Source organism: Mobula hypostoma, chromosome 3 (genome assembly GCF_963921235.1).
Source record: "Mobula hypostoma chromosome 3, sMobHyp1.1, whole genome shotgun sequence".
NCBI lineage: Eukaryota > Metazoa > Chordata > Chondrichthyes > Myliobatiformes > Myliobatidae > Mobula > Mobula hypostoma.
Window position 1 is genome coordinate 84175584 of NC_086099.1, and position 25694 is coordinate 84201277.

At 37.4% G+C, this 25694-nt stretch overlaps 1 protein-coding gene across 8 annotated transcripts in view; it reads left to right on the plus strand.

The window, feature by feature from the left end:
• kcnip4a (potassium voltage-gated channel interacting protein 4a) overlaps positions 1–25694 on the plus strand; it is a 1016612-nt gene that overhangs the window by 701285 nt on the left and 289633 nt on the right. Inside the window, exon 1 of one of the 8 annotated variants that reach the window (XM_063043377.1) lies at positions 12019–12123. The exons of 6 other annotated variants lie outside the window; for them this stretch is intronic. Coding sequence is in view for 1 of the 2 variants with exons in the window: in XM_063043373.1 (XP_062899443.1) it covers positions 12361–12460 (100 nt within the window). In the remaining variant the exon portion in view is untranslated. Of the gene's footprint in view, positions 1–12018; positions 12124–12317; positions 12461–25694 lie in introns of those variants that run through there. One more of the 8 variants, XM_063043373.1, reaches the window with a different exon arrangement.

The window sequence follows — 25694 nt, forward strand, 5'->3', positions numbered from 1 at the left end:
TTCTCTGCACATTTTAGAGAAATTTACAAAGACTAGATTCTTTGAGAGTGGTGATGAGATTGCTTGGTCTTCCTGAAAATCGGGTTTATTCTCTGTGTGAAGAGAACAAAAAAAAAGGCAACTTGATGTTACTTAGGGCTATGTATAAGATGTTCTGCATTGACAAATAAATGAAAAATATCCTTGAATGCAAGATTAGGCTTTGAAGAAAAATACATCTTCTCTCATGTTACCACTATTTCGGTAGACATTTCAGTTTTCCTACTAGGATTAATAGTCAGTTTTCCTTTTACTTATATCAACAATAAACTTTTCCAATCAGGTTTTCAGAATTCATGCCAAAAAAATTCAGCAGTTGCTGGTAAACATTCTCTATATTATTTTAATACTTAATATTTCAGGTAGTACAAGGCTGTAATGACATATCGATGAAGCACTATGAGATGAAAAAGATAATAAAGTCTTATTGATTTTGCAGAATTAATTGTTCATTATTTACTCTTTCAGCAGGGGTCATATTAAAGACTTTCACACCTTTTCACAGTTTTACAGCTTCAGATCTTGGTTTATAATTCTGTGCAATTCTAAGGCAGATGTATACAGCTAGGGTGCTTTTGCACAGCACTGTAATAATTTTGTTTTGCATTGCACTTTGCTGCTGCAGAAAAAGACAAATTTCATGATACACATGAGCGACGATAAACCTGGTTCTGATATGGGTCTCTGTTGCGGACTGAGAGTGGGAAAAGGATAGGGAGAGGGGAGTCATGGTTGGGAAAAGGGGAAGGGAGAGGGGAGGGAGTGGGAAGCACCAGAGAGACATACTGTAATGATCAATAAATCATTTGTTTGGAATCAAATGACCTTCCCTGGTGTCTCAGGGCTGGGTGTGTCTACGCCCGCACCACCCCTGCCCCTGGCACCCCTCCCACAACTCTCCACTCTTGCCAGATTTATAATCTTGCTCTCTGCTCCACATTGATAAATAGAGTACTGTGCAAAAGTCTTAAGGCACTAGCTATAAAGATGAGCCTAAGACTTTTGCTCAGTTCTGTATGTTCTTGTGAGATTTCACATTTTGTAACATAGAAGACAATGGGAATTGCCTACTTTATGCTTGCGGATTGTGACTTCCCAATATTGAGAAAATGGTATTAATCTGTTGCTTTAAATTGAATTTCATCCAGCAGCCTTATTGACGACATTAACTATACATAACATTTGAAAACCCAAGTGCATCAAATATAATTTCACAAGCTGACAACCTTCATACAGACCACAGCCAGCACATTTCATTTTCTTGCTTGGACTGATGGTGAAGACACTATTGAAAGGGATGGTAAATCTCTTTTTTTTTTGTTAGGTTTGGGATCCAGAAATCAAAAAAGCTCCTCAGCAGCACCATTGCTGTCCAATTTTGTCTCATCTGCTTAAATGTTTTACAACAGGGCATCATTTTCAAGTGGTTAGAACAAAATTGTGTGCTGATTTTATTTTTCCTTCTTCACTCCTGGACATCAAGGTCAATTGTAATAGCTCCATCAATATCTCACTTGTGAACAGTTAACTCGAGGAAGAAACATAGAACCAAAATTTGGCAAATTGATAGAATCTCTCCTTTGTACTCTCTTGGTTTGCCTTATGTCACTTTGCAAGCAGCTTAAAGCTTTAAGCCACAAAATGACCTGATGAAGATGCATTGACAATCAAAAACAACAGAAAATTGCAGATGTTAGAACTCTGAAATAAGTCATTAAAAAAAGCGAAAGGCCATTGAGCTGAGATGGTGAGTCTGTTTTGTTGTCTACAGTCGCTGGCTTGCATGTTGAATATTTTCAACACTGTTTTAATTATTTCTATACAGATGCTCATCTTTTGTCATTTTCTCTCTTTTTTGCTCTTTCTGCTGTACTTTTCAGTAAAAGAAGAACTTGGTCACAGGCTACTGTGTATTCTGTTTTACAGAACAGCAGCTCTCTATACTGCTTTCACTACAGGTTTTCCTATCTCACATTGAGGAAGCACTTTACTTCCACCTGTGCCTTTGTTTTATTTTGAAATAGAGAAAAAAAAAGTAATAAAAATTCAGACTGGAGGCCCTAAATACTTCAGCATGCTTTAGATTCAAATGGATAGTGGTGATTTTAGATAGATTTAGACAGAAATTCTTTCAATTGTGCCCAATTTTCTGTGGTTAGCACAGCTTCAAGTGCGCAAATGACAGGAATGGAAAATAATTTGTAAGTAACATTCAAAGAAGGATGTCAATTACATATATTGTTAAGAAAGATTCAAAACTTTCAGGAAACTTCAAAGAGAATTTCAGGTAGCTTCCATGAATAAGTGGAGGGCAATGTTTCCTCTAATTTGTAATGACCAGTGTGTGCAAAAACCTTGCGCTGTGCAATTTTTTGCCCAGTGACAACAACATGTGTGCACTGAAATTTTAAGTGGAAGTAAACCTGAAGCTACTCTAAGGATAATAAACCACCAAGTCCAGTTTGATGTTCATTGTTTAAAAGAAATAAAATAACTGTCAATAAGAATTTTGATCTCCTCTGGATTTGAGAGTTTTCGCTATCATTCATCTGCACTCTCACAAAACATATGTAACAGGCCTGTAGTGGGTAATGAACGATTTTCTCGCTGGAGATTTTGCACACTGTCCATATGTGATTTGCTTCTAAATGACACTTTTAAAAGTCGTTTCCAAATATCACTCCACTTCTTCCCACTTGCAAATCCTCCAGCAATTTTTGCCTCATGACAATACACACCAGTAACACCAGTTTCTGTATTGCACATAAACATTTCTCATAGCTGCACATCCCTGACCTCATGAACTTTCAGTGTAGCAGTTTCTACTGTTTCATTGAGCCATTCAGTTTTAAATAAACTAGTAGTTCTTTTGCGCTTCACGCTATTTGCTTCTTTGGAATTCAACATAGTGCATCAATAATTTCTTCAATAAAAACTGTATAAATAAGCCATTTCTAAAATCTGCAAACAAATCATCACAAACTCCACATTGTCAACACTGTTCACATCAGAAAATGGAAAAGGAAATGTGATCATTTATGATCATGAAAAATACTTAACGTGCCAACAAGATAGAGGGTGACAACCATTTGTGTGCAGTTTAAATTCCTTTGGTCACTGGAAGCAAAAGACATGTGCACACCCAGGCGCGCACACCTTAGAGGAAATGTTAGTGGAGGAAGCCACAATGTGATGGGAAAGGGAAAAGAAACTTAAGAAGCATGAATTTGGGGAAGCAGATGACTTGCTGCTGATAACAGTTTAAATGGAATTGGTGCTTCACAAAGTCTTTGATTGCATCTTTCTTTAATGTTTCACAGAGGCACATTTCAGTTTTGTTTTGCCATGATCCAGTACGTTCCTCACCATGAGGAAATATGTGGCTTTGGTCTAATATTCTAAAGAGTCAAATCAGAATGGGATTATTTGACCATCATCACACAATACTTCATGGTTCAAAATGCGTGAAAGGGCATCACCAGTTTGTTGAGTGCCAGTCCCAAAGATTTTTTTGTTTCACAATAGGGTTAAAGTGTAAATTAGGCACTGATTTTGAAGACTCAGTCTACGCTATTTTTACTCATATTTGTTTTGTGATAGTCATTTCTAGTGCTTGCATCTGAACCTCTGGAACGGAATCACTAAATCTCATCCACTGGCTACCGAGGAATCCACCACACAGAGATATCCATTTTCAAGTCATTGGTCATGAGTCTGCATCAGCTGTCCCACCCTGTTCTTTATTACTGCAGAGCTCAACCAATTTTATTTGTGGTTTTGCATGACTGGTGATTCTTCATGCAGAATGACCTCTTGGTATCCCCCTCCTCCCCAAGTATGGATAGGTAACTACGCACTCTCCTCAGCCAGGCTAGATCAATTGTGACTGTAGGTTCATAGCTGACTACTTAATCATGGAATAGAATTTCAGCGATGTGAAATCCATGTATAAGTCAAATTTATTTATGGAATTTACAACTTTCTTCTCATAAAGTGCACTGAAAAATTATCGCAGCCATAAAAACTTCAATCCATGAGAATGCATGTAGATATCTCATATAGTACAGAGTCATTAGCAAATGCATCCCTCCCACTTCAAACTTGATTATGGGTGAAGTAACAGAGCTAATGACATATGACATTTAAGTCATTGCGTAAATCATAGTTTTCTGAAAATCTGTGTGTAAGCTATCACGTTTAGTGCAGGGGCTCAGAAATATTTACCCAATTTTTCTAAAGAACCCTAATGAAGAGCTGTAAACACAGAACATTACTTTGCTTTTATGTTTCATGCTTTTGTTCAAAATATTCCAGAACTGATTGTTATATCTCAGATCAACCTATTGGCCTATAATCTGTAAAATACTCTGCATTCAGCTGAGCTGAAGTATGATGAGGATGTTTGATTTATCGGAGGTTAACTCTGGTAGTGTGATTTACAAAGTAATCATTGTTGTAAATTGTTTAAAAAAGCATTATGAAATGCTATGCAAATTGCTATGCAACTCTTTCCCCCAGTTATTGGTTGGAAAATTCCCTGTAGATTGAAGCTTCAATAGAATTCTTTGGGGTGGTGAAACATTTCACTACTCGAGCTTTTGCTTTCATTATGGTGGAATTATGTCACTCGGCAAGCTATAATGGTTTGAATGCTTGTCATGCAGCCAGATTGTTGAAACCGCTCATGCTCACTTAAACATCAATTTCAAAATTTAGTTCTATTGTTTTTAGTGTGACTAATTGGCTTTAGTTTAACTACAGCTTTGAAACTATGGTACTCTACTGCAAAGGATTTCCTTTTGAAGCTGAACCTGATTTTTACATATGTATTGGAAATATTTCAACTACAATGAAATATTTTCATCCCACATTGGCAGGATAGGCAATGTGTTTTGCCATGGACTTTAAACATAGACTCTTCCTTAAAATACACTTTTTAAACACAGACTCTTCTTTAAAATACACTGTCTTAAAAAGTGTAATTTAAAATTTGCATGTCTTCATGTTTCAATAGTTATTCAGAATAAAGACCTAATGTTGTTTCTGAATGTGATAAATAAACGGTTGATGCTCAGGAATATTCTATTCATTCGTAATGCTTTTACCATTTTGCCTCAACAGCTCTGCTCTGAAGCCAGTGGCTTAAATAGCAGAAACTGTCAACAACATGTAAATGGTAAACCATTAAGGACAAAGGTTTATTCATATTTTAGTCTGCCTTTACTTATCTACCAGGCTTGTAAGGGACATAAGAAAATGCATATGAAGTGGTCAAATAACTCCTCAAACCTGCTTCATGTTCAATAAGATCATGACTAATCTGATATTGGCCTCAACTTTCCTGCCTGATCTCTGTCATCCTGATTCCTCCATGGCACATAAATTTTCGACCTCAGCTTTGAATAGGTAAAATATTTCAGCTATATTCAAGTGCTCAACCTGATTCTACAATTCCCTGGGATAGAAATTCTAGAGATACAGATAGGTGGCTCCTTGTTGTGAAACAAGTCCACTGCAATACCAAAGAGGGAACCCTTCTCTCAGTATCTACCCTGTCAAGCCCCGTAATTTACGGGGAGTCACGGGGAGAACATACAAAATCATTATGGGCAGCAGTGGGAATTGAACCCAGGTTGCCTATACTGTAAAACATTGTGCTAACCACTGCACCAGTGTGCCGGCCCAAGTAACCTTTGCATTTCAAAAACATTTCCTCATTCTTCTTAGCTCCGATAAGCATTGGCCTAACTCCTCAATGGTTCTTCTTAAAATATTCCCTTCATCCCAGGATCAACCTATTAGACCTTATTTAAAGTGCCCCGAATGTAAACATCTCTCTAGTTAAATTGGGAGACCAAAACTGAATGTGGTACTGTAATGGATCTAACCAATGCACTGTACTGTTGTAGTAAATTCCTCTCACAGCAAAGGGAAGATCATATTGGCATAACCAAATGCTTTCTGTCCAACAGCACACAGAGGTTCCATTCCTAGAAGCTGTAACAGAACTGAATACCATGTGCATATTTGTTCCTGAAAATTTTGTCCATAGATTACCTATATCGTTTGGGCTTTGACTTGAGGGAAGTCAATTTTGTTATATCGTAATAGGTTTAGATTGCCTACATTTAGTACGCTGCAATTCAAAATAGGTCAAAGAAGAGTGAAATATCTAGGTTAATGTTATCAGGAAATGCAGAGGAGGCTTGACCCAAATGCAGAGTAGTGGAGACAATTTAGCAGTGAGATATCACTTTAATAATAAACTGCAAAATAACAAGCCGCAAAGGGCCACAAAACAAAAAATGACAGCTATTTAACTCAAGGTAACTAAAGGCTAGGAGCTGCTAGTTGAATCTGGCCAGTTCATAGGGGTGAACAAGGATTGTGGATGAAAACTGGGTTTAAATGGACTGCGGGTGATGAGTTGGAAACAAATGGCAGGTGACTTCTGTTAGCTGGGAGGAGACCGGGAGGTGCCTGGGCCTGACAAATGCAGATATTTATATTTTAAAATATTTTCCTTAAAAACAACCAGCAAGTACATTTCTGCAATCACTTTATCTTCTTATATAAGGTCAAACCGTGTGTTTTTCATCCAAGGGTCTTCAGTAATTGCTGTGGGCACTGAGTGCTCAGTGGAATTTCTAACGTTTGATTCTCATAAAATGAAAGTGTGCATCATGCACAATAATAGTATTGGGAATTGGGAAATGAAACCTTTTTCCATTTCAATCCAAGTTGTCATGATCTAAAGCTTCTTCTCCTTTGCTTTTTACAAGGGTCCTAATCTTCACTTTTAGAGGAGCAATCTCTATTGCACTGACGGTCATTGGGTTATAGAGTTGTACAGCATAAAACAGGCCCTTCAACCCATTATATCTGTGGCAACTGGCATGGCTATCTATATTAAAGCCATTTACCTGCATTAACCTGATATCCCTCTGTGTATTGCTCATTTATATAGACGCCCAGGTGCTGATTAAATGTTGTTACTGTTCCCGACTCTGGCATCTCACTCCAGCTGCCGACTGCTCTTTGTGTGAAAGACCTACCCCTCAGAATACCTTTCACTCCCCTCCTTCTTGTCTCAGTCGAACCTCCTCTTATAACTTAAGTCTTCCAATCCAGGCTACATCTTGGAGAATCTTTTCAAAATTCTCTCAAGCTTGGTCACATCTTTCCTATTGGCCAATTTTCATTTCTCCCATCTCGGCTTCCTTTAATTAGATTTTCAATTAAGTGCCATAGGTTAATAATTCTGGGATTAAATTTCCAAGGGCACATACACCAATAACTCTCAGTAATTTTTCCCACTCGAGATATACAGAATGCTGATGTCTGAGAATACAGGGAGAGAAATGGCAGTATAATTCAACCTGTATTCAAAAGTAGCCATCTTAAGCTGAGGAATATAAGTTTCTGTAGAGGCTTATTGAATTGATAAGTATTTCAAAACTACTTCTAAATATAATTTTTGAAGTGAGATCACTTCTTTGATGTGAGTGATAAACAATATACAATGCCAGACTACGAACATGATGTTTTACTCCATTTATAAATATCTTTTTGTAACTAATGTGTTGTGAGGTGGATTATGTTGAGGTTCCTTTACCACTGAAGATAACTACTGAAATATTCCAAGATTTGTATTGCCTCTTTTGCATATCTTTAAATCACCAAATGTAGCCATCTGTGCAAATCTATATCCCTCATAAGCCTCTTCTTTTCCATAATCTCTCCCCATCCTGTATTGTTGACCTTTATTCTCATTTTCATTACATCGTCAAAGGCAACCCAGTTTCAATTTGTATGTAGGAGGACTCTTACTTGCAATCCATATATGATCTGAGGTAAAGAAATGAGGAAACGACGAGGCTGCATGGGTGCGTAGCAGTTAGTGTAATGCTATTACAGCACCAGCCAACTAGGTTCAATTGCACTGTAAGGAGTATGTGTGTTGTCCAAGTGACTGCATGTGTTTTGTCCGGGTGCTCTGGTTCCCTCCTATATTCTGAAGACGTATGGGTTCGTAGGTCAATTGGGCAGTGTGGGTTTATTAGTCTGGAGGGGCCAGTCACCATGTTGCCTCTCTAAATAAATCAAAAATAAGTAAAATGTAGTACTGGCACAGAAATGGTGGCAATAAGTCTGGTTAAAGCCAATTTGTGAATGGAGGAGGGCTTAGTTAGCCTGTCACGCAAATAGCAGATGTTGTTATTATGTTTCAGTGCAAGAATGAAAGATAATCTGAAGCATCATGAGTAAGATTTCAAATGGAGTAGCGAGACAGGGAGAGGATGGTATGATGTTCAGTAGTCATAAAGTTTAACCGGTCATCACAGATCCGAGACATGGGCTTTATCTTCAGCCTTCACAGACATTTGGAGGCTGCTATATACAAGGATGGTTAATTTTCTGTGAAATTCTCTATGAATATTTGGAAAATACAAGCAAGGAGGTTGATAATGACTTAAAAGAGTGAATATCCAGCATTGATTGATCACAGGATTCTGAATCTGGAATTGTTTTGCAAAGCCAACAATGGCAACTAAAACTATAAGACTATAAAGTAAGCATAACAGTAAACTGGAACTAGAACAGCAGAAGGTAAAGCAACATCTCTAACGTAACATCCCTTCAACTTCACTAAATAAGCTTCAGTGACCCAACAAATTTGATGCCATATGACAGTGGCCATTTGGTTGAATTGAAATAAGAAACAGTCGATCCACTCTGAGACATCTCAACGGCGTGTAGTGTGTCAAAGGCAGACGAAAGCCATTGGAATTTGTTCTGTCATCAGCTGCATAATGGATGTTAGAAGGCAGACTATCTTCTAAGATGGAGACAGAGAAATCTGAAAAGGAAAAGGAAGAATCAAAGAAACACCATCTGGAGGTGAGAGCAGAGTGGCAGCTGGCAGCAAAGTAATAAATTTGTCAGGGTCTGCATGAGTGCAGGAGGAAGCACCAAAGCTAACATCAACTAACCGGTGAGAACGTTGAGGGAGTGGCCCAACTAGAACTGAAATGAATAAATTAGAACATTTCTCACCAGAAATGAGATGATTAAGGAAGATTTCAAGAAGTTTCCAGACGATGAGCTGAGAGGGAAGTTATCTTACATACACAACAACTAAAAGAGGAAATGGCCTGAGGAAACAATTTGTACGAGTAGTGTTGCAATTATCTGATTACTTTCTACAAATTGCTACAAATGGAATTATATAATTGTCTATAAAGTATAATTTATAGGAAAGATATGGAATGAAGACAAAGAGGAAAATCGGAAGGCTAGTATGGAGAAAAACGCTGTTGCAAAATGGTTAGCCAAAAGGCCTAGTTTACATTTTAGATACTTCAGTGATTTTTATGACAGAAAATCAAAGTAACTAAGTTAGCTGAGGTCTAGAACTAATATTGTTTGAAGTCTGGATATGATTAGGTACTCTAAAGGGATATGCTCACTTCAGAGGATTCTTTTGCAGCCTTCTGTGTGAGACATATGCACAGATGCTCTTGGACACGTACAGTGATACCGGACAGTATAACGTTTGATTGGTGCTTTCTCACTTTTCCTGCAGAAATTGTGGTATAAGCAGCATGGGTCCTAACTGCACAAGTAGACCTGACCCAAAAAGTAGCAGCCTGTAGCCATGTTATATTGTCAATCTGTACTTTGTGAGAAGGTGTAAGCAGCGTAGTGAGAAGTACTATGGGAAACTGTAAACAGTTGACGTTTCTGCAGGTTTTCTCGTGTTCGTGATACTACTTCTTTCTGCTACCCTCCCAGCATCTTACATGGTCCACGTACTCTAAAACCTTAGGCTGCTGCTTCCATTTCATCAATCTTCTCCTCAGTCTCCTCTCTTGTGACCCTGTTGTGAACACTGTTCTCTTCCCTAACCATCTTCTTGATCTTCTCCCAGACGCTCTGCTATTGCCATTCATACACCATGGTTTTCTTCCAGCTGCACTGACATCTGATCTCTACAGCCTATTCTAATTTTCCCATCACCAGGATATCTCCCATTCCTTTTTCTCAAGAACTCTTTTGTCATCCTCTCCATTTCACTGTTCCTTCTTCAGTGGGTGCAATCTGTGTGGAGCTTGCATTTTCTCCTGTTAACCACATGGGTTTCGTCCAGGTGCTCCAGTTTCTCCCTATGTCCAAGAATGTGTTGGTTGTAGGTAAATAGTTCCTAGTGCACAGGTGAGAGGTAGAATCTGGGAGATTCAATTGAATTTAGCAAGAATTTAAAAAATGAGATCAATATTGGATTAGTGTAAATGGGCGGTTGTTGGTCAGTGCAAAATTAATGGGCTAAGGGGCCTGTTTACATACTGTATCTTTCAATAACTTTATAACTCTGTATTCTGATTGTGACTTTGAAGGTGGTAGACTGAAAACTAGTCAGTGCCCCCATATTCTGAGATTTTTTTGGAAAACCTGTGGAGGGACAGTTAGAAACATAAGATAAGCTGGTGTCAAGGTCACAAGTTGGGATTTTCAACACAAGTTACCACGGTCTGTCATGATACAATACTCACTCCACCATCAAGTGGCAAGCGCACCAGATTCACACTCAATAGCACATGTACTTGCCATTCCTCTTCAAGCTATTAAGCCTCAACCACTGTCAACTCTGCCCATGTTGCGTAGGAATTTGCCTTGATACACATTTCAGACCAACTGTTTTGCAGAACTTTCCATAGGCAATCTATTGTTTTCAGCACTTTGACATTGATTTTCAAAAAAATAACTTCCATTTCTTCGATGCATTGAGTGAACCATAACATATACAGTACTCAAACTTAAGAGAAAACTAGGATTGAAATAATTTCATTTTATGTTCATAGGTATTATTGCTTTCTTGGAATTACATGGAAAGAACATGAAAAAAAGAGATTACTATAAAAGCTGTATGATAATGAACACCGATTAATCTACAAATAGGCACAATCAGAAGTGAAATGTATTTTAAATATGGTCCTAAAATAGTTGATCTTATTACCATTCTGGGGCAAAAATATGCTGTTGAAGGGAACTTCGGTGCCTATAAATGGCTTCAATTTCTTTAAATAAACAAAAACGAATGAAGTACAGACAAACACTTGAACCTGGAAATTACTTTGGGTAATGTTATCACTTCAAAGAGACACAATCATGCTTCAGGTATTCTTAACCTGATATGAATATGGAAATATTATTAATATTCTGTTAAATTATTTTAATGGTAATCAGGATTGTAATCATTGTAATCATAATATATACATTTATTAACTGCCAGTCAATGAACTGCGCAAAGCTGATTGCTTTCTGTTATTAAAGTTCTTATCTCTCAACCCACAGTCTGATTTCTGACACTTGAGCTTTAGCCTTGCTGCTTCTCCTTCTTTTTAGCACATTGCAGTAATTTGTCTTCCACCATTCATCACATAGAAGAATTTCAAATGCTCTGATGCCATTATCAATATTCTGCTTCCTGGAGTTAAAGTGTGCAATTACCATTAATCATTTCTGACTCTACGTGTCTGTCTGATACTCGTGCAGTTGGTTTCACAAGATAAACACCGAAAACCATCTTTTTCCCCACTCAAATGTATTAAGCAGCAGTGCATATATAATTTACAATTAATGAATTAAATAACATTTCTTGTGATGCATTTACCTTTCAAAATCTAGATGCAGTAGCATTCAACTGGATTTCACATGGTTGGATATAAATGACAATCGGATATTCCAGAAAAGTAAGCTTTAGCTGTTAAAACAAAATCTCTTTAAAGGTGCAGAAATGCAATGCTCACAATTATTGGAAAATGAATGCATTAAAAGCTTCTCTATCTTGTCACTGTATTCCTGCTCACTTTTCTTTGGATATTCGAATCTTATTTTTACTCGGCATCCAATGTGAATCCACACTCAATTGCTCTTTCCTGTTACCAAGGCAACTGATAATCCACAACAATGCCACCCAGCAGCATTGGCATAAAAAAGATGTGAAACCCCAGAAGTCTACCTATCACAGCTGCTCCACAGTCGTTCCAGGACGCTTTAGTGAATGACCTCCTAAATCTTTAGGTGATCCATGTGTTTATTCATGCACAGCTGTTTTTTTCTGTGTTACAGAGATAACGAAGGAGTAGATAATCTTGGCAGGCCTGAGTTATCTGTCTGCCACTCCTGGTCTGTCTTGGTATATACAGGATGCGTTCACTCTCTGAACTGTGGCTTTAACATAGTTTGATGGCCACACAAACAGAGCCCAGCTGAAAAAAAAATTCTTAGCAGCACCAGTGAGACAATGACCTGATCACCATGAACTTGGAAGGGCTTGAGATGATAGCAGTTTTAGTGGTGATTGTGTTATTTGTTAAGGTGTTGGAACAGTTTGGTCTGCTGGAAGCAACTGTTGAAGGTAAGGGACATCTTGTCTCAGATTTGCTGTGTTTATTTGGGAAGATGATGTAGCAAACTTTACAGTGAACATATAGCTGTTGTTTAAAGAATTGAATTACTCTGAATCCCAGTGTTAGATCACAGAGTTTTGTCTTGCTAATTAATGCAGGGAAAATTTAACTGAGACAACTTTTTCCCCACAGTGATTTTCTCATACCTTGCTCTAGTATATTTTCTTCCTTTCGTGCCTGAGAAAATGAGAAAGAAATCTGAGGTGTATGAATCAGTTTTGTTTCATATGTATGGGTAACAATACAGTCGTCTGTGTAATAAAACCAGCTTTTCTGTCATCTGTCTGTCACCTGTTAGATGCGTATTTGAAAGCAAATAGGAAATATAGACACAATAAGAATTATTTTAGGTTATTTTCTTGGACATAGCCATACAAATCGATTCTCAAGCTATTACTACCCTTGAATACTGTCTTCTAGTCTTTTATTATTTTCCATTATGATGGGCTATGAATCAGTAAAACCAAATAATTAAAATATTACTGATGAGGAACGATAGTTTGTTATACCACTTAAAATCTCCTTGCAAAGAAAACTTCTTTAAAATTGCTGCATCGTAAGAAGGAGGGCAAGTATTATAGCAATTATACAGTACATGATCCAGCTTTACAAGTTGGCGTTATTCGTGTGGAAAGTGGTTTTGTTTAGATGTGTAAAATGCATACATATACGTACCTGGCTTGAATATAATGTAAATCTGTTTTGTTGAAGTCTCCACGGGGTCTGTACTGTGAATTTATGACATCTGAATATTGTTATTCAGTGGATAAACAGCATTCATCTGAATGTCTGCATAACTTACTTTTAACTAAGGGTTTACATTATTCATTGTAACTCTTCTGAAGCTAATTTGGGAAAAAAGTCCAGGCAAAATAAATACAGACAAAAAATATGTAAAATTCTAATAAATGTTTAAAGAGTTTTTTTCCAACAAGTTAAGCTGTAATATATTGATTTGTTAAATCTTTATGATATTATTCATGATCACTTACTGGCATATAATTGATTTCATAGTTTGCAGTCATCTCGAGTCATCCAATAGGAGAAAGCTGCATTTCTGCCTGAATATTTCTGGACAGGAAAGTTCTTCGGCCAAACCATGTGACTTCATGCCAGTTGTGTTTAATACCTTTTGTCTTGCTTTGCTGGAATTATGTTAACTTTGATTTTAGTCCTGACGTGCTTGTCAGCTGGAAAACAGAGCTAGGGCAAGGCTCTGCCTGCTCAGATATCATAATAAAACATAGAGTTGAAAATTCCCAATCACCACATCATGCTAGCAGCAGTTTCTAGCAATCATGTTGCTGTATCACCAAAACTTCCTCCGAATGTGAAATGAATCACAGATGATAACACGAAGGCAAACCTGAGACGTTGCAGATGATAGTTCACATTGAAATAGTTTCATTTCTCCAGATTTAACAAGCAAAACAGATTCACTGACCGTGGTTAAATAAAGCCACTTTGACAACACCTTGTAACTTAAAGTACTGGATTCGGAGTACTTAGTATAGAATGACAACGAGCAGCTGTTAGACATGAATGTAATATTTTTCTACTCGCTTGTAATTCTGTTGATTTATAGTCATTGTATTCGTGATCAGAAGGGTAGTAAAATACACCCAGAAATAAAAGATTCTTCCATGAAGAAGTCAAACACAGTGATAGTTCAAACTTTTGTATCTTTTCGGTTTAAGGTGATTTTCTTTATAAACTGCAGATCACACTTAAGGGAAGGTATGCAACAGCAGCTGGAAATGGGAAATATAAAATGTTATTGTGTACAACACAGCTGCATTCTTTTTGACTTTTACAAATACGTCACCTCAGCAGAGCTGAAACATTGAATTAATAATTACAGTTTCTTCACACCATCTGTGAAACCTATGGGCTAATTGATGTTACAAATAATCAAATATAGTTTGTGTTTGAAAATCCTAAAAGGGAGATAGATAAAAGATTTTTTTAAATGTGTCTAATAAATAACATTGCTATCATTTAAAAACATGGGAACATAAGAAATAGGAACAGGATTAGGCCATCTGACCCTCAAAAACAGTTCTGCCGTCCAATAATTTCATGGTTGATTTTGCCATGGACTCAGTTTCACCTTCCTGCCTTATCCCCATAACTCTTAATTCCCCTACTGTGCAAAAATTTATCTCACGAAGTCTTACACATATTTATTGAGATAGTCTCTACCTCTTCCCTGGGCAGAGAATTCTACAGATTCAATACTGTCTGGGAAAAGCAGTTTCTCCTCATCTCCATCCTAAGTCTATTCCCACAAATCTTGAAACTATGTCCCCTAGTTCTCGTCTCACTTACCTGTGAAAACAACTTTCCTGCCTCTATCTTATCTACCCCTTTCATGATTTTATTTGTTTCTATGAAACCCCCTCTCATTCTTCTGAATATCAATGGGTTACCTGGGATTATACTCAATCTTTCCTCACAGGCTGACCACCTTATCTCCGGAATCAACCTGCTGAACCTCCGCTGCACTGCCTCCAAAGCCAGTATATCTTGGCTCCAGATGTGGCCTCAGCAGTACCCTTTACAACCTCTTTGCTGTTAAATTCAATCCCTCTAGCAATGACCAACATAAACTGTCGTACCTGCAAACCAATCTTTGGCAATTCATTCACAAGCACTCCCAGGTTTCTCTGCCCAACAACATGCTTCAGTCTTTCACCATTTATAAACAATCTGATCTTCTATTTTTATTCCACTACGGTTGACCTTGCACCTACCAAGATTGAACCCCACCTGTCAGACCCTTGCCTATTCACTTAACCTATCTATATCTCTGTGCAGACTCCCTACATCATCTACACAATTTGTTTTTCCATTCAATTTAGTGTCATCATCAAACTTAGATATGTTATACTCAGTCCCCTCTTTCCATTCACTAATCGTGAGCAGTTGGAGGTCTGGATCCTTGCTCAGGAGGTAATTAATTCTAGCCATAACCAAACTTTCAAAGCACATTATTATGGTTGAGTTCCAAAGATTCACCACTCCCTGGGAACAGCATTTTTTTGTCATCTCAGTCCTAAATCTATTCCCCCAAGTCATGAAGCTATGTCTTCTCGTTCTCCTCTCATTTACCAGTGGAAACAATTTCCTTGTCTCTATCTTAATTTTTTAAATTTTTACTGTTTCTGTAAGAACCTCCTCCCCCATTTAATAATTAATGCAATTGGCAAGTCCACATTGTACCTAATGTTTCTATTACATTTGAAAAATAAATATCTTGTTGTGATGTCCAGTGACCATCCTGGAGCCAGATACTAAAAGGTGAAAAGTTGTCATCTTGTTCAGAGATACAGCACATAATTATTAGTTTGCTGTTCAACTTCTAATCCAAGACAAATATAACAGACTAGCATTTCATATCCGTTACTAATTTTATGGCCAGTAGATAAGAAAATGTTCTATTGTCTTTTCAAGAGTTGCTACTTCTTGAAAACAATGCTTGAAAGGTTTTCTCCTCTGGTTCGCAAACACATAAAATGAGAATTTAAACAAAGTCAACAGGTGATACATACATAACCAATATTATACACCCAAGTCCATTGTCTGATCTTATTACCGAGACAAATAAATCGAAAATCATCTTTCAAGAAGACAATTCCCCTGTCCACACCAGTACAGATACAAATGGCATAATTTTCTGTCCTTATATTTTGCTATGAAAGTGTGTGGGTTAACCTTTAACCTTATAATCCATTTCTGACTAGATACTTCTAATTTGAAAAGACATTCTGAAGCAGATTAGAGTATTATTGTTTGGTGTGTACGAATATTTAGTCAAATTGTTCTTATCCTAGGGCTCCAGCAGATTCTTCTATCTGCTTATTTATATAAATGTTCTTCTTTTCAGTCTGTCTCTGGTCTTTGAAGTAAAATTTGCTTTAATATACCTGGGAGAAGGAATATGTCTTTGGTTGGAGCAACAAACAATCTGCTGGGGGAATTCTGTGGCCCAAAAAACATATGTTGGAGGGAAAGAATTTTTGCAAGTTTTAGACCTGAAACTTTTTATAATTCCTTTCTTCCCTCAGATGCTGCCTGACCCCGTGAGTTCCTCCAGCCAATCTTTTGTTGCTCCAGATTTCAGCATCTGCAGTCTCTTATGTCTTCTTTGTCTTTGATTGGTAATTTTAAGTGCATGTGAGAGTATTTGCCGCCAACTATCCTTATGTCCATGCATTTTCACAAACAACAGAATAACTAAAAAAGGTATGCATAGCACAGGTGAGCACAAAGGAGTAGGGAGATCTCATTGAAACCATGTGAATGTCGAAAGGCCTAAACAGAGTAGACAGGGACAGGATGTTTCCTATAGTGGGTGAGTCTAGGACTGGAGGGCACAAGCTCAGAATTCAAAGGAATCCCTTTGGAACAGAGATAAGGAGGAATTTCTTTAGCTTGTGGATGGTGAACTGTGGAATTTATCATCACAGATGGCTGTGAAGGTTGATAGATTCTTAATTAATAAGGGTGTCAAATGTTATGAGGAGAAGGCAGGAGAATGGAGTTAAGAGATATTTGAATCAGCTAGATGGAATGGCAGAGTAGACTTGATGGGCTGAATTACCTTATTCTGCTCCTATGTTTCATGGTCTTATAGCCAGACGCTGATACTACTTAAAAGTTTTTAATACTGTCAGTCAATAGGCTGTTTCTCTTTATTAATAAAGACTAATTTTCAACCACCAATGCCATTTTTCTTTCCAGAAAAAGACAGGTGGGACATTCTGTGGTATGTTGCTGTATCTCAGAGTCAGCTAATACAGTTTCCAGGTTTGCTAATACTTGATTGTGTAGGTGATTTAAATTGCAAATCCTGTATTGGAGTCAGTTGCAGGAGACAGGTTACAGTTTTTTTAAGGTACAGATGAATGGAGTGGGCCCACTTTGTCCATTATACCAGGTAGTGAATATCAGCTCACTGGAAGTCCCCTGGGGTCCACAGAAATTAATTCATGTTCATGGAACTTTGATTCACTTCTGTTTGAGCTGAGAGGAGTAGAAATGTGGAGCAAATTAAATCCTTCTGACCTACTGTCAAGTTGGCCAGAGTCAGGCTATTTCCTGGGCAGAATGATAATGAATCCTAAAAATGTGCAATCTCTTTTCTGTTTCACTTCATTAACATGCCCATCTAGCTTACATTTCATGTGCACTAAAATTACCAGACCATAATCTCTGATTCGGTTTTATCGACTCGTGGTTCATTGCTGCATGAAAATAATTGTGCAGATGTCATTTATTCATTTAACTAATTAGTTCTGTGTATTTAATTTGTGTCTGGATGACCAGTGGTTTCATTAAGCAAGTTGCTGAGAGATTTGAAAGTGTATCTCACAGCCACCCCACTGTCATTTCTGCACAATTGGTTTCTAACCATCTGGTCAAGGACAGGAAGTCTCATGGGTTTGAGTTCTCCCAACCTCAAGCTAACCATAGCCTTGTTCGGGGGTTTAATGTATCACCTAGATATCAGTGATTGCACTATGGTCTCTGAGTCAGAAGGTCACGTCCAACTCAAGCAACTCCAGTACAAAATCAAAGCTGATGTAAAATTTCACTCTTGTACATGCTGCCATGCAGGGTGGGGGGGGGGGAGTTTACATCAATGGCCCAGCTACTCTGAGAAGAATAATGAGGATCCCTTCTGCCCTATTCAAGGTTGAGCAGAGGGGTGACCTGGAAAATGCATACTGCACAGTCTTCTTCACTCAAAACAGACTGAGGTCATTATCTTATCATTTATCGGGAGTTGCTATTGCAAACTGGTAGTTGCTTTTCCAACAAAATAATAATGATCACATTTGAAAATGCCTTCATTGTCCGTACAGATATTTTTAGGGTTATAGTTGGCCATTTTAGGTGACATATAAAAGCAAACCTGTTCTTCTCAGGCAGATCTTTGGGACCTAAGATGACTTACTTCAACTCAGCCTTTTAACTACCTTTACATACAATATAAGGCTGCTGGGTGAATGTTGTAGGAGATGGAAAGGTACTTGGGGGAGGTGTGGGGAGGGGGTAGAGGGTTCATTGGTGCAGGAAGGTGAAGTAGTTTGTCATAGGATGACTACAACTTTAATTTGTCTTCAGTGTTTTAGTCAGATCTGATTAGTGAGTACATGAGGTTAAACAGATAGCTGCAGTGAGGTAAAGTACTAAAATAACAAAGGTCCAATAGATGAGATCTTAATATTGACACTTGTTTCCATTAGGAGATTGGAACTACTTAGTTCCCATAACTAAAATAGGTTACTAAATTCAATAGATTATTTATTTTTCCACAGTTTTCTACTTAGGAAAGATGCAGGAGATAACCACCATATCCAGATACATTTAATGTATAATTAAGATGCCAGAGGCTGTGAGCTTCTATAGAATAACACAACAGGATAAGTGAGATTCTAAAATATAAGGAAGAAAACTTTTTAAAACTCTGTTAAGTGTTAGAGAATTATGTTTTTAATACCACCAATAATGTCTCCAGATATTTATTGAAGTTTGTTTTGTGATTTCCTCTTTCTTTCTTGAAATTTAAGTCATGAGGTTAATTTTATGCCTCTGACTCCACTGACAATGCTAATATTTGCAAAAATTTAGCTGCAAATTATATTTAACACAAATTGACTGTGATCTATTGCACTTATTTCATCAAATATTGTTACCCACATAACTGTTCATCCTCAAAGATGAATTAAATCCCATTAGAAAATGTCATTACCAGTGTTCATTTACAGACCTTTGTCAAGAGTCTTAACAAAGTGCAAAGTCATTGTACAATATAAGAAAGGTTCTCGATGTTTTGAATTGCAAGGTAAACACTGATTAGTGTATTCCAATATGACGTACATTTTGTTTAGAGCAACACATATCTGCAGATTTTCTCTTTCTTATATTTCATTCAGAAGTCATTTTCAGTAATTCACCCTATAAGAATTAATATTTATGAATATATATGCTTTTACAAAGAAAGAATTTACAGTACATTAAAAGATCTTTATTGAAATATAGAATCGTAGAAGTAGACAATGCCGAAATAAGCCCTTCTGTACTAAGTAATTTGACTGCATTAGGCCTGTATACTCAGCATCTTTCCTATTCAAGTCCCTGTCTAAATGCCTGTTAAATGTTGAAATTGTATCTGTCTTCACTGCCTCTTCTGGCAGTTCGTCCCACATAACCACCAACACCGGTATGAAAAATCTAACTCTCAGCCTGCCTTTAAATTTCTCCCCTCTCACTTTCAACCTGTGCTCTCTATTTGAAGGCCCCTGTCTTTGGGCAAGGTTTCTGACCTTTGTAAAGATTGTTAGATTCCACACGTATGGTTTCCAAAAGTGTTACATGGTATGTAACAGCTCTTATCATGAGGATTGAGCTCATAATTTCAATATCTCTCCTGCTTTTAAACCTTCTGTAAAACTTGCTTCTTTATTGAAAACAGTTGAATTGTTACCATTATAGCTGCTTCGTCAGTGTCAGTATTTGACTGATTACTCTCCTATTAAGCTCCACGATATATTTTCCTATGTTAATGTAACATTTAAAATAAAAGCTGTTGATGCAGGTTGCCAGAAATCTAAATGACTTTAATAGCATAATATAAATAAGTAAAACATGGTTAAGAAAAGTAATACCTGTATGAATACAGCAATCAATTATTCAGGGTTTTATAAATGAAGCCACACATTTCTAACAGTAAAATTAATTATTAATTAATATGTTATTGTTAATTCTGACACTACCATAAATTCCTTTATCTGATGTCATTCATTTCAATCATGCAGCTGCATTTTGATTCTATATGTGTCATGACACAGAAGGAAAGCCTTAGAGGGCCCCCCCCCCCGACCCCCGTGTCTCTGCTGGATCTCTGAGCATTCCTACTAGCCCCATTCGCCCACATACTTCCAATTCCACATGACCTATTCTCACTTGCATGTCCATTAACTCTATTCCTATTTTTTCTTCGTACACTAGCTGTGGCTCACGAAAGTCAATTGCCCTTAGTATTTGGGAGGGAACTGAGCACCCAGGGAAATGCAGGGAAAATGGGCAAATTTTACCACACATATAATACCGGGAGTCAGAATCAAACCCAGGTGATACTGTGAAGCAAACACTGCATGTGCTAAATAAATGTAGAAAATGATTGAGCTTATCTGCATTTTCAATAGTTCAATGGTTCCATTTAGTATCTAAGTACGTATACAATATGCAACCTGAAATTCTTACTCTCAGCCAACATCCTCAGAAAAAGTAAAACCCAAAGAATGACTGATAGAAAAAACATAAGAACCCCAAAGCCTCAACCCCCTCCTCCTCCCATGCACAAGCAGCAGCAAGCAGCATCAGAAGATATCAAAATAATAATTCCTTCTAAAACACATTGGAGGGATTTTAGCCCATGGCAGTTAAAATTCAATTGTGGAAAGATATTGTCTCAGGTTCCTCTTTAATTCTCAACAAGCTCAGACAGTTTCTTCTTTAACATGGTAAATAATTTGGAATTACTAGAATTATTTTTCATAATATACAATGATATGATGAAAATTCTAGCCCATGCTGTCAACAAGGGGCCCCTCTCAAATCAGTCAGTGAAGAAATCATTATTTGTTGCCCAGTTTAGTTGAATAGCATACTCATAACAAAAAAAATTACTAGTGAACTCCTGAACCAAATGCCAACTCTGAAAGTTTTGCTAGAGTACGATGGGGAGCCCACCTTAGAAGATCTATGTTGGACTGTTGGTCCACTTTCATTGTCTACGCCTAAAGAAGTTAATGTATTCCAGTGAAACAGTTTTCTGCACAATACAAGATGTAGTGATGGAAACATTATCCTTTGCATAGAAATAAAGGACATAACTGCAGAGGTATCTGATGAAGGGTCTCTGATGAAGCCAGTCCTGATGAAGGATCTTGGCCTAAAACTTTGACTGTTTATTAATTCCATTCATAGATGCTGCCAGACCTGCTGAGTTCCTCCAGCATTTTCTTGTTTGTTACAGAGATATCTTGGTATTAGGTATTGCAGGAAAAGCTATCACAGGGGTCACTATATCAGATCTGCAATAACTGACAAGTCATGTCCAACTTAAGTTTTATATGGACTCAGGGCTTGAAGGTCAACTATATACATAATATTTTGCCTACAACAGTTTCAGGACATCATTTTTGTGTAAAACAAAACGATCTCAGACATCTCCCGCTAATATATCCTCTGGTTTTAGTTATTGCTGCACTGAGAAAAAGGCTTTGTCTGTCTACTCTATCATGTCTCTTTTTATCTAATACTTCTCGATCAAGTCACCTTTCATCTACTTTTGCTCCAAAGAGAAAAGCTCTAGCCCACTCAACCTTTCCTCATAAGACATGGTCTCTAATCCAGGCAGCATCCTGGTAAAACTCTTCAGCACTCTCTGTAATGTTTTCACATCCTTCCTATAATGAAGCAATGAGAATTGAACCTAATATTCCAAGTGTGGTGCAACCAGACTTTTATGAGCTGCAACATAACCTTATGACTTTTGAACTCAATCCCCTGACTAATGAAGGCCTAAATATCATAAATCTTCTTAACCAGAATATTAGTTTGCACAGCGACTTTGAGAGATTTATGTACTTGGATCCTAATATCCCTCTGCTCCTCCACTTTGCTTTATCCCCCACCCTCAAGTTCAATCTTCCAAAGTGTATCACCTCACATTTTCGGGATTAAACTCCATCTGCCACTTCTCCACCCAGCTCTGCATCCTCTCTGTATCCCATTGTAACCTACAACAATCTTCCACATAAACCACACCATCTCTAACCTTTGTGGCAAACATAGGAAAATCTGTTACTACCTTCATCAGACCAACAAAAAGAGTAAAGAATAACTCAATGCGCCATCAAGATGATAAAATGGTAACATGCATAAGGCTTGCAAGCATAGTATGGTAGAGAATTATGGACAAATTGTGCACACCAAAGCGAGGTTAAGCTGCTTTCCTTTGCACTGCGTATGCTGCATTCTCTATATCAAATGACGGTTAAATGTCACATTTAACTAGTGTGGCAACGCTGTGAAAAATGATTTGATTGTGCTGGTTAGACAATCTGAGGAAATTGGATAACCCAAGAGCATGCTTTTGAGGGAAAGGTTTGAGGGAAAGGTCTGAGGGATCATTTGTTGGAAAAAACAAGGAACTATTCCAGGAACAGTGTTTATTACAGCTTACAAAGTTTATGCATTATTAATATATTTAATTTTTTAAATGTCAGTGATTAGCATCAGTCTATTAACAAAGTACTTGCAGTAATCCTTTAGTTTGTTCCTTCAATAATTTTTTTTAATTACATAATGTCAGAAATTAACTTTTAAACTTTAGAATTACCTAGCATGTTGTGCGCAATGTAGGTTGTATAAAAAGATCTGCTATTACCCTTTTCTCTGGTGCAATTATGCCTTAAGTTTGGGGACTTGGACAATTACATTCCAGAACCACTGGATTGTTATTTGATTGACCAAAGATTGCCTCATCTTTACCAGTTTCCACTGGCTGTATATTGTGGTAAATGCTTCCCTTTCAATTCATTGTTAACTGCAGAGTGACAATAAGATGAATTAACATTTTCTATTTAAAAAAAAACAGCTGTAGAAATTGCTTATCACTAAAGATGGGTGCAAATACTTGGCCTGTTCAAGACCTTCATGGTCACTATCACTCATTTGCTTTCATCAGCATGAACTATAACCAGATGTTCACACTGCTTGACGAGTATATGTCATTATTCTATAGCCCATTATTATTGCCCAATATAACTTTAATGCTGTTTGGTAACACAGGGCAATGAGCGTACAGGCTTGTATTACAGTCTAAAGTGCTTTAAATTTATGATATAATTAAAGTATGTTATTTTTGTATCTCAAAGCATTGAGAGAACCTATTTATGCTTCATGTTCCACTAACATTCAGCTTCAGCTTGATTTTTGTGCTGCTCTGATGAATTGCGACAGGCGCTGGTGGTTTGTTTCTTTTAATTAGCAAGTCATTAAGTTGCCCATCTGTTTATTACATCTTAGCAGTAATAGATAACACGTTCAAGTTTCATAGGTTCTATTGTTTCAATTCAATGACTCAGTTTCAATCACTGTTGTTATCACATTATTGCTGTGTTTTTTCTCCAAAGAAAGACCAGCTTGTGCAAGTTTCCTGTAGATTGCAAACATTCCATTGAATTTAATCAATACTAAGATTAATATCTCTTCCAACAGCACAGATTTAGTTTGAATTCTGCAGTGCATTCCACAAAGCTGTGCTCATCACGGTGGTGAGCAGTTCTTCACAGCTCATTGTTTTGCCATTAATAATTATTGGTGTGAATGGAATATATGCAATCCACTGTAAGCTGCATTTAAATAATGAAAATAAAATGGAGGGCAGAAGAACTCAGACATGTTTATAACTGGTGTTGTCTATTTGCACCCACACATTGAGATTTCAGCCATATTTCCGTGAGTCAGCTGTAGGAGAAGCTACTGTTAAGGACTCAATCTCCATGGCTTTGCAGTGGAGAAATGGATTTGGATTTCTACTGATAACCATTCAACCCCTTGTCCTCCAACTAAAGAAGGATTCTCCAACCAATGTCATAGAACAGAAATGGATCTTTTGGCTCACTGAGTCTCTGACAACAAATGCAGTGTGCATTTCACACAAAATGCTGGAGGAATTCAATAGGTCAGGCAGCACCTTAGCAGATGAATAGATAGTCGACTTTTCAGGCTGAGACTTTTCTTCAGGACCAAGCATGCATTATCAGTAACGCTACCCATATTTCCATCAAATCTTACCCACACACCACTCCTCCAAATCCTACTACTCATAAACACATCAGGGGAACGTTACATTGGCTAATTAACCAACACACCTGCATATCTTTGGGAGGTGAGAGAAAACTGACATACTGGAAGAAAGAAGGAAAATTAATCCTGAAAGCTGCAAATCTGAATTTGAATCACAAGACCAGAATGGATGATTATCTAAAACTGCTGAATTTAGTGTTGAGTCCACAAGGGTGTACCGTACCGTTCAAAGGGTGACCTCTTATTCATTCAGCTGATATCCAGCTTTGTTGAAACAGTGTAGAAAACCAAATGAATGACGCTCAAACTGGGAGGAGACGGAAAGTTAAATTGACGGTGGAAGCTCATTTTCACCCCAATGAACTGAATGGGGCTATTCCGCAAATTTTTACCTGAAAAGCTCTTACGTTTGGTTTTGACATTGCGAGAAACAAAAGCAACACACTAACTGCATACAAGTCACTATTTCATTTGAGGAATGTTTGGGTTCCCGAGGAAAGATTTATATAAAATGGAAGATGCTGCACCTCTTGCAACACTGTGGAAAGATGTTGTAAGGAGCAAAGTAAGGGGAGGGGATGTTGGTGGAGTTAGAAGAGTGGACCTGGTAAGTTGGAGAGAATAGTCCCTTTGGAATGGTGAAAGGAAATAGCAAGGGGTGGTTGCCTCTCATGTTAAAATATCTTTATGGAGATCAGTCTATTGAATGTTCAAGTGGAAGGAGAGAAGAAGGAGAACCCCAGTTTAATAGTTATTGTTATATTGAGTCCAGTAATCGAAAGCAGCCTAGTTTTATTATGAGGAGACTGATAATTTCCAATAGTGTAACAGTACAGAAACTGATGGACTTCAGTAGAAATGAGAATATCCCATTCTCAACCCAATCAATAACCCTTTTCTACTGATAATTGCTTCTAGATCATAAGGGGAATCATCATTTCTTATAAATGACAGTCAAAGTAGACAATCCAAAATGATTTTCTCTTCTATGCAAAAACATAATCTCTCTGCACATATAACTTACAGCTTTTAGAAAATGCAGATGTGGTTTCAATTCTTACCAACAGTAATATAGATCATAACATGGCCACATTCAAGAGGGAAAGGTGTAATTCCCAAGGAATACATGTGAGTATGTTGATGATCTCAACCTGCAAAATGACTCTCATTTCCAGGTTTTAGTTTTGCAATTGCTACACTTTCAAACTTTATTTAGATACCTTAGATTAACACGAATCTGTTTTGAAACCAATTAACACGATTTTATAACAAAATACAAACTGTTTATAAAAAATT